We start from the raw sequence: 10,041 nt of genomic DNA on the forward strand, positions 1-10,041 counted from the left end.
TGGATCAGATAGAGAGACAAAGCCAACACAAAAGGAAAGAGTTCATAAAAATGTTGAATTTTATATACGTTAACTCAAAAAAGTCTACACACTTCGTTATAAGTCGTAAATTGATTTCTTAGACTAAATTGTAAACTAGATAAACTCATCTTTTACAGAAAAAGTTTGAAAATGTATTGTAATCACAATTAATATGTTCTAAGGCAATACGTCTAGTGAAAATTGCATTTCTATGTACGTTGATTCAAGAAAATATGAAGGAAGTCCAATTTCACAATAGAAGAAGGATGAAAGACCAAGCAGAACTAATCTAATTCCTAACAAATTTCACCTATCTTGAATCAAATAGAAAGACAAATCCAATACAAAAATAAAGAGTTCATAAAAAAAATTGATAAGTCAAAAAATTATATTAAATAAAAGAGATATTTACAAATAGAATACAAGAAAAGAGGTCAGAGAAACCCCAAAAACTTATAAACTATTTAAATATAAAATAAGAAACATGAGGATATTCTATAGAATTAAGAAAATCAGGTCTTCCATCATATTTTATCCCTTCCCCTTCACCTAGTTGACATCCTCTTTTTGCCATAATATCCGCAGCAAAATTGGTTTCACGATATGTATGTTTAAAACGGATTGAATCATATAATTGTCGAACATCTTCCCAACGTTGAATAATAAACCAAGGCAGAGCCATATTTTCCAAAGCATAAATAGCACTAACAGAATCCGACCAAATCAGCACACGTCTAATTCCCCACTTGACAGCCCATTCCAATCAGAAAATAATTCCATATAATTCTGCAAAAAAAAACTATTTGTAATGCCCAGGCCAATGCTCATTGCTCCAAGAATGTTACACTCTTCATCACGGACTACAACACCTGCTCCAGCTATACCGGATCCATTACCACGAGCTGCTCCATCACAACATAGCATAATCTCTCCCCTTTCCGGAGGCACCCAGAAAATTTCCACTGGAACTGTATGATTGACTTGTCTATGATGTACCTTAAAATAAATTAAGAATCTTCAACTCCTCAACAGAATTGAACATGAAACTCTTTAATCTCGAAGAATAATCATGAATAAGAGTGAAAATGCGCTTCCTAAAGAAACTCCAGCTGATAGTCTTCTTTTCAAAAACAATTTTGCTTCTAATATTCCAAAGTTCAGACCGAGTAACAAGCACATCAATCAACCACAAGTCTTTAATAATTGGACTTTTTCCTTCGGCAGACTTGTAAGCAATTATGAAATCTTGGTGAGGCCGTAAACCAAAAATTTCAGTTATCCACGTCCTGACACTCTGAGCAAAAGTTCACGACCAAAGGATATGGTCTAAGGACTCCTCCGTAGACCTTCACAAACAACATCTGTTAGAAGGAGAGATCTTGAAACCGCTTTGGACTTTGTCGAGAGTCGCACAGGCTCCCCTCATTATTTTCCATTTTTGTGCCGCAAGCATTGGGTGAACTGCCTTGCGCCAGAGTAAAGAAACTCCAGGAAGAATAGGATATTTTTGACGAATAATCTCCCCAGCAGAACTTACAGAGAAAACCCCCTACAAATCCGGCATCCAAAAAAAAAATCTGTTCCATGACGCAACCTGGGAAGAGTAGCGAGATTAACTCTAGACCGTAAAAAATTGTCACCATGAGTATTATTGATAAACCAATCCCCATCCACAATTATTTCGCTCACTTTTGCTGACCTATCCAAGTTCTGATCTCATAAAATATCAGCGATAGATAAGGTACCAACCAGATATCAAAATAAAGAGACGTGGATCTCCCATCACTAATCAAAGATTTAGTATTTTGAGCAACCATTCTATCAACCCAACGAACACCAGGCAGAATAGTAGATTTTATCCCATAATCCTTCACTCTACCGTCCCTAAAAGTGTATTTAGCTTCTAAGAACCGAGCCCATTTCTTATGTGATCTTTTGATATTCCACCAGAGTTTCGCAACCAAAGCCTTATTCATGACACTCAATCTGGTAAGACCAAGTCCCTCTTCAGAAAGAGGAGAACAGACTTTATGAAAACCAACAACAAAAGCCCTGGATATTCCGGAATCCCCAGACCAAATAAAATTCCGAATCACCCTTTCGCATTGTTGAATGAACTTTAGAGGCCATTTATAAACCGCCATATTATGGATGGAATAACTAGCAATGACAGTTTTAACAAGCACCACTCTATCCTGGAATGAAAGCATTTTACCTTTCCAAACAACTAATTGATTTTTTACTTTATCAATGACAGTACATATATGTCTATATCTCACCGCCCCTGGCATGATTTGCACTCCCAAATAACGATCAGGAAAAGAAGCAAGACTCATACCAAGAAAATCAACAATAGTTCTCCATCTACTCAAAGACCCCCCATCATAATAAATTTTACTTTTTTTCCTGCAAACGGTTTGCCCAGAAACACGATGATACTTCTCTAGTAAAGAAACCATATTTCTCACACTTTTCACATTTCCTTTACAAAAAATCATAATATCATCAGCAAAGAATAAATGAGTAGGGGAAATACCATTTCTCGTAACCATTGGTGACATTTTCTTCTCCTTAAAAAGCTTAGAAATGTTCCTGCTAAGGACATCTTCAATCAAAACAGAAATCAAGGAAGAAAGGGTATCACCTTGACGTAAACCTCTATTAATTTTGAAGAACCCTTCCGGACGGAAATTTAAAAGAAAAAAAATACGAGCAGATTGTAAGATAGAATGGATCCATGTACACCAATCCTTAGAGAAACCATACCTGTGGAGCACCTCCAAAACAAAAAGACCAACTAACAGTATCAAAAGCCTGAGAAATATCCCATCAAAAGCTAAACCTAATTGAATGGTTTCCAGGTTTTGACGCTGAGAAACAAAGGACCTCACATGCTTCCATGTGGGTCAAGTTTCCAGGCTTGCCGCTAGAGTTTTGGATTAAAAAAACGCTACTTTCCATGGTACTCCAATAGTGGTAGATAAGCGTACTCTTGAACATGAATATGGACACTTTGCTTCAGTCTTGGTTGACATAAACTTTGCTGAAACGGCTACAGATTCTATTCATGTTACTGTAGAGGGTTTGGACTTCTGGCAGCTGGTGGAGATTCAAAAGAAGCCAAAATTTTGCACAAAGTGTAAGATTATTGGGCATAATGATCAGGAATGCAAGAAACAAACATCAAACTCTTCTGTTCAGGCACCTGCGCAACAAAAGAGTAATGCTAATCAGTCTCATACTTCTGGAGATAGGTCTAACAACAATGCCAATCAAGTTAACAATGTTTCTGGTGAGTGGCAAGTTGCTAAACGTAGGAAGGGTAAGAATGCACCTAAAAATCCAGTTTCCCCTGAAGTTGTAGTTACTAAGGTGGTGGAGGCTAATAATTTGGAGTATACTGCTCAGATGGTGAAAGCTAAGCAGTTGGAGGTTGAATATACTAAGTCCAAAGATGCTTTTGAATCTGCCTTTGTTGAATTGGAGAGAACTAAACAAGTGTAGGATTCAAACTCAGTTTTAGTGCATAGTGGAAAAGTGGGTGAAACTAGGCCACTGAGTGCTAAGTCAGGTGTGGTTGGAAATATGATTCTTAACCCTGATAGGACTCTTGTTATCCCTGCGACTCCTCTTTGTGATCAATTGTTAGCTGGAGAATTTGTTTTTCAAAATAAATTTGGCGCTCTCAACTCAATCCCAGTTGCGGAAAGCTCTTGTGATGTGCAGTTTAGAGCTGACCAGGAATCTAGGAGAGCATGGATTACTGCTTTAACTCGAGTTGCATCCAGGGTTCCTCGACAGGATTCAGTTTTCGACATCTCTTCAGCTATTGGATACAAACAATTTAAGTAACCTTGTTATAAAAGGAAATTCACCAGGTTTGAATACTGGTGTTTCTCCACAGCTAGTTAACTCCTCCAATCCCAGTTTATAATGCGTGTTCTTTTTTGGAACATCAATGGATTTTCTCGTGATGAGTCACGAGATAAATTTAAAGAGTTACTTAGAGATTTTAAACCTGACATATTCTGTCTTGCTGAGCCTAAGGTACATTGTACTCTTAATTTTTTTTGCAGGGCTTACATGTTGAGGGTTATAAAAAAGAAGTTATACATAATTTTGTTGGTTCGTCTAAAGGGAATTTATGGATTTGTTGCTACGTTGATATGACTACTCCGGTGGTTATTAATTCTAGTAGACGGGCTATTTCTGTTGAAACGGAAGGTGTTCTTATATCTTTTGTTCATGCTAGTTGTTTTCAAGTTACACGAAGAAGCTTATGGCAGCGGCTTTCTTCAGTTGATAATAATACTCCCCGGTTGGTCATGGGTGATTTTCATTGTGTCCTTCATAATGATGAAAAGAAAGGGGGTTGTGAACCACGTACTTCAGCTATTAATGAATTCAGTGATTGGCTAGATGACAATAACCTTTTTGAAGCTGATTCTTTGGGTTCTAAATACACTTGGGCCAATGGTCAATCAGGTGTTCATAGAATTCTTTGCAAGTTGGATCGGGTTGTCATTAATGAAGCATGGCTTACGAAGTTTGAGAATTGGTGGTGTAGAGCTCTTCCTCGTGAAGTTTCTGATCATTCTACGCTTATAGGCTATCCTTTTGTAAATTCAGGACCTAAAAGAGCTCCTTTTAGAGTTCAAAAAATGTGGTTCACTCATCCTGATTTCATGCGTATGGTTGTGGAGAGTTGGAATGCTCCTGTTTCTCGTTCCCCTGCTTATATCTACCCCTTCAAGCTTAAGAGATTAAACACTGACATGAAGGAGTGGAATTTACGTTTTTTTGGTAATATTAATGCTAGACTCAAACATGATAAATTAACAATGGAAGTTGCTCTTCATATTTCTGATGAGGATCCGGAAGACGTAACTAAGCTGAATTTTGCTAAGGAGGCTTCGGTTACACTTCAGGAAATCCGTATGCGTCAATCCATTATGTTGAAGCAAAAATCTTGAAGCAAAAATCTCGTAATAAGTGGCTTACTGACGGTGCAAGTAATACTTCTTTCTTTCATGCCAATATTCCAACTCGCAGGAGCAACAATATGATTTCGGAATTGGTAGATGATGATGGGAATATTATCTCTAATTGTGACCAGATTAGAGATTACACGGTGTCTTATTTTGAGTCTAAATTTAATGGGGAAGTGCTTCCAATTGATGAGCATGATATTATCTCTACGGAGGAAAGTCAAAGAATGGATGCGATTCCTACTTATGTTGAAATAAAGGCTGCTGTTTATGACCTTGATGTTGATAGTTCTCCAGGACCTGATGGTTTCTCTAGATGTTTTTATAGACATTGTTGGGACGTGATTCAAAAAGACTTATACAATGCTATTATTTATTGTTGGCAACAACAAAGGATTCCTAATGGGGTAAATTCTAGTCTTCTGATTTTATTGGCCAAGGTAAGAGGTGCAAATACTCTTCGTAATTTTCGACCTATTGATCTTAATAATTTTTTCTTTAAAATTTTTACTAAGATCCTTGCTACTAGAGTTGGTAGTGTTTTGGATAAGCTTGTTTCTGAGGAACGGGTAGCCTTTATGAAGGGTCGGAATATCCATGAAAACATCAGTTTGGCTTCTGAAATGGTTAATGAACTCCACATCAAGCGCAAGGATGGCAACATTGGTCTTAAGCTTGATATTTCCTAGGCATTTGACACGGTGAGTTGGTCTTTTGTGTTGGAAGTTTTTCGGAGAAATGGTTTTTCTGAACATTGGTGCTCTTGGATTCTTAATATTTTGAATTATGCTAGAATCTCTATTCTTTTGAATGGCAGTCCGGAGGGTTATTTCAAAATTAATATAGGTTTGCGTCAAGGAGATCCTTTTTCTCCTTTGATTTTTTTCTTGATTGAAGATGTTCTTAGCAAAAATATTACAAAGCTTTTTCATGAGAAAAAGATGTCTCATATGGTAACTAGAGGTGGTATTTCTCCTATTCATCTCTTTTTTGCTGATGATATTATGATTTTCTGTAAAGGAAACCTTAAGAGCCTCAACAATCTGGTGGATTTGTTGGGTAAGTATCAAAGAGCTTCTGGTAAAACTGTTTGTAGACAGAAGAGCAAGATTTATTATGGGGGCGGTTCTTTAACTATAATGAATTATCTTGCTAACCATTTGGGTATGACTGTAGCCACTTTTCCTGATCGTTATTTGGGAGTTCAAATTATGCCGGGTACTGTTCGATATCATCACATTTTGGGTGTAGTGGAGAAGATCAAATCGCAACTTGCTGGTTGGAAAGGTTTTTTGCTACCCTTTCATGATCGTTTGGTGCTTGTCAAGTATGTTATTGCTAGTTACTCTATTCACAATATGGCTATATATAAATGGCCACGTAAATTCATTTTACAGTGTGAAGAGAAATTAGGAATTTTATTTGGTCGGGAGATTCTAATGTTAGCCGCGCTGTGGTTGTTGCTTATGATAAAGTCTGTTTCCCTTTTGAGGAAGGGGGTTTGGGCTTAACTCATATGGATACAATGAATGATGCCATGCTTGTGAAACTTTGGTGGAAAATTCGTTCTTCGAAGAAAAAATGGGCAGGTTTTCTTCGTGCTAAATTCTTTGGCAGAAATGGGTGTATCAAGGTAAATGGTTTGAAGTCTTCTATTATTCCGGGTATTTGAAGAGTGTACAAGATAGTGGAATCTAACACTAAAGTTTTGTTGGGTGATGGTAGAGATACTTCTATTTATTATGATGCTTGGTTTTCAAATACGAGTATCGCTGCAATCCTTAATGACTATTTAAATGGATAGAAATGTGCTGGTTAGTACTATTTTGGTTGATGGGCAGTGGAATATCCCTGTGGAACATTTAGACCGTAAGGCAGATGTAGGTCTAGACGTTAACCTTTTGCCTACACCCATGGTTGGTGAAGATGTACACATCTGGATGCCAGATTACAAAGGTGCTTTCACTGTTAGTTCTGCGAAAGAATTAATCCGTCAGAAATATCCCAAGTTCGATGGCGCTTCTATTTTATGGAGGAAGGAAGTTCACCCTACATTGGATGCCCAAAACTGGAAATTCATGCGTAATGCTTGTGCAACGTATGATATAATCCAATCTAGATTTAAAATTCAGCTTGCAAGTCGTTGTAGCTTATGTAGAGTTGCGGAAGAATCTCTAGACCATATCCTTTTCCATTGCAGCTTTGTTGTCCGTGCTTGGAACTGGATAGCAGATATTTTTAATTTAACGCCTAATGATAATCTTGTGGTGTCTTGTAAAGCATCTCAAGGGAGAAGTACCATGATTCGTGACATGTGGAGGCTTGCCAATCTTGTCATCAGGTCTGAGCTATGGGAAGAACTTAATAGGGAAGTCTTTCAACGTCAACAACCAAGCTGGAGTTTATTTTTCAAGAGGGTGGTGAAGCTGATTCAAGACGGATATATGCGAAATTGTGCTGAAGATGTTTTGCTTCTTGATTATTTTTGAGTGGTCCATAGGAGTGTCAAACATCAGCAATCGGTGGAAGTTTTTTGGCAGCCTCCAGATGATAATGAGCTCCAGATCCATTGTGATGGCGCGGCGCGAGGTAATCCAGACATTTCAGGAGCGAGAGTGGTGGCTAGAGACTCTAATTGTTCAGTTCTTGGAGCTATAAGTATCGGCCTTGGAGTTGCCTCAAATTATTTGGCTGAACTTTATGGAATTATTATTGGTTTGGAGTGGGCTATGCAATGGGGTTTTGAGAGTATTTGTGTACGATCAGTTTCTTTTGGTGTGGTAAAAGCTTTCAAAATTTCTTCTATCCCTTGGTTTTCAATGAGCAGATGGATGGCAATTTGTAGACATTATGCGTCTATAAGGTTCATTCACACTTTTAGGGAGGTGAATTTTGCAGCGGATAAAATGGCTAAGCGTGGATGTCTACTTGCTAATGAAGTGGGAGTGCATTATGATGGAAGACCACCTTTTTTAAATTCAGTTGAATATCCAAATGTTTCATATTATCGTTTCAAGTAGTTTACAAGTTTTTGGGGTTGCTGTGACCTCTTTTCTTGTAAATTCTACTTTGTAAATTTTGTTATCTATTAATACAAATTTTGATTTATCAAAAAAAAGTATTGCCTTAGAACATATTAATTGTAATTACAATACATTTTTCAAACTTTTTCTGTTAAAGATGAGTTTATCTAGTTTACAATTTAGTCTCAGAAATAAATTTCCGACTTATAATGAAGTGTGTAGACTTTTTTGAGTTAACGTATATAAAATTTAACACTTTTATGAACTCTTTTTTTTTGTTGGATTTGTCTTTCTTTTTGATTCAAGATAGATGAAATTTGTTAGGATTTGGATTAGTTCGGCATGGTATTTCATCCTTCTTCTATTGTGAAATTTGACTTCCTTCATATTTTCTTGAATCAACGTACATAGAAATAAAATTTTTACTAGACGTATTGCCTTAGAACATATTAATTGTAATTACAATACATTTGTCAAACTTTTTTTTGTTAAAGATGAGTTTATCTAGTTTACAGATTAGTCTCAGAAATAAATTTCCGACTTATAACGAAGTGTGTAGACTTTTTTGAGTTAACGTATATAAAATTTAACATTTTTATGAACTCTTTCTTTTTGTGTTGGATTTGTCTTTCTATTTGATTCAAGATAAATGAAATTTGTTAGGATTTGGATTAGTTCTGCATGGTCTTTCATCCTTCCTCTATTGTGAAATTTGACTTTCTTCATATTTTCTTGAATCAAGGTACATAGAAATGCAATTTTTACTGGACGTATTGCCTTAGAACATATTAATTGTAATTACATTACATTTTTCAAACTTTTTTTGTTAAAGATGAGTTTATATAGTTTACAATTTAGTCTCAGAAATAAATTTCCGACTTATAACAAAGTGTGTAGACTTTTTTGAGTTAACATATATAAAATTTAACATTTTTATGAACTCTTTCCTTTTGTGTTGGCTTTGTCTTTCTATCTGATTCAAGATAGATGAAATTTTTCAGGATTTGGATTTGTTCTACTTGGTCTTTCAACCTTCTTCTATTGTGAAATTTGACTTCCTTCATATTTTCTTGAATCAACGTACATAGAAATGCAATTTTAACTAGAAGTATTGCCTTAGAACATATTAATTGTGATTAAAATACATTTTTCAAACTTTTTCTGTTAAAGATGAGTTTATCTAGTTTACAATTTATTCTCAGAAATCAATTTCCGACTTATAACGAAGTGTGTAGACTTTTTTGAGTTAACATATATAAAATTCAATATTTTTATGAACTCTTTCTTCTTGTGTTAGCTTTGTCTTTCTATTTGATTCAAGATAGATGAAATTTGTTAGGATTTGGATTAGTTCTGCATGGTTTTTCATCCTTGTTCTATTGTAAAATTTGACTTCCTTCATATTTTCTTGAATCAACGTACACAGAAATGCAATTTTTACTATATGTATTGCCCTAGAACATAATAATTGTAATTACAATACATTTTTCAAACTTTTCCTGTTAAAGATGAGTTTATCTAGTTTACAATTTAGTCTCAGAAATCAATTTCCAACTTATAACGAAATGTGTAGACTTTTTTGAGTTAACGTATATAAAATTTAACATTTTTATGAACTCTTTCCTTTTGTGTTGGCTTTGTCTTTCTATCTGATTCAAGATAGATGAAATTTTTCAGGATTTGGATTTGTTCTACTTGGTCTTTCAACCTTCTTCTATTGTGAAATTTGACTTCCTTCATATTTTCTTGAATCAACGTACATAGAAATGCAATTTTTACTAGAAGTATTTCCTTAGAACATATTAATTGTGATTAAAATACATTTTTCAAACTTTTTCTGTTAAAGATGAGTTTATCTAGTTTACAATTTATTCTCAGAAATCAATTTCCGACTTATAACGAAGTGTGTAGACTTTTTTGAGTTAACATATATAAAATTCAATATTTTTATGAACTCTTTCTTCTTGTGTTAGCTTTGTCTTTCTATTTGATTCAAGATAGATGAAATT

At 35.3% G+C, this 10,041-nt stretch overlaps 1 protein-coding gene across 1 annotated transcript; it reads right to left on the reverse strand.

Moving 5' to 3' along the window:
• Positions 1-744: 744 nt before the first annotated feature.
• Positions 745-2,573, reverse strand: LOC113295610. Its single transcript, XM_026543941.1, has 2 exons — positions 1,767-2,573; positions 745-1,017 (listed from the first exon to the last, which is right to left on the reverse strand). Exons 1-2 carry the CDS (start codon positions 2,571-2,573, stop codon positions 745-747), a joined length of 1,080 nt encoding a protein of 359 aa, XP_026399726.1.
• Positions 2,574-10,041: the final 7,468 nt, after the last annotated feature.

Source organism: Papaver somniferum, chromosome 7 (genome assembly GCF_003573695.1).
Source record: "Papaver somniferum cultivar HN1 chromosome 7, ASM357369v1, whole genome shotgun sequence".
Classification (NCBI taxonomy): domain Eukaryota; kingdom Viridiplantae; phylum Streptophyta; class Magnoliopsida; order Ranunculales; family Papaveraceae; genus Papaver; species Papaver somniferum.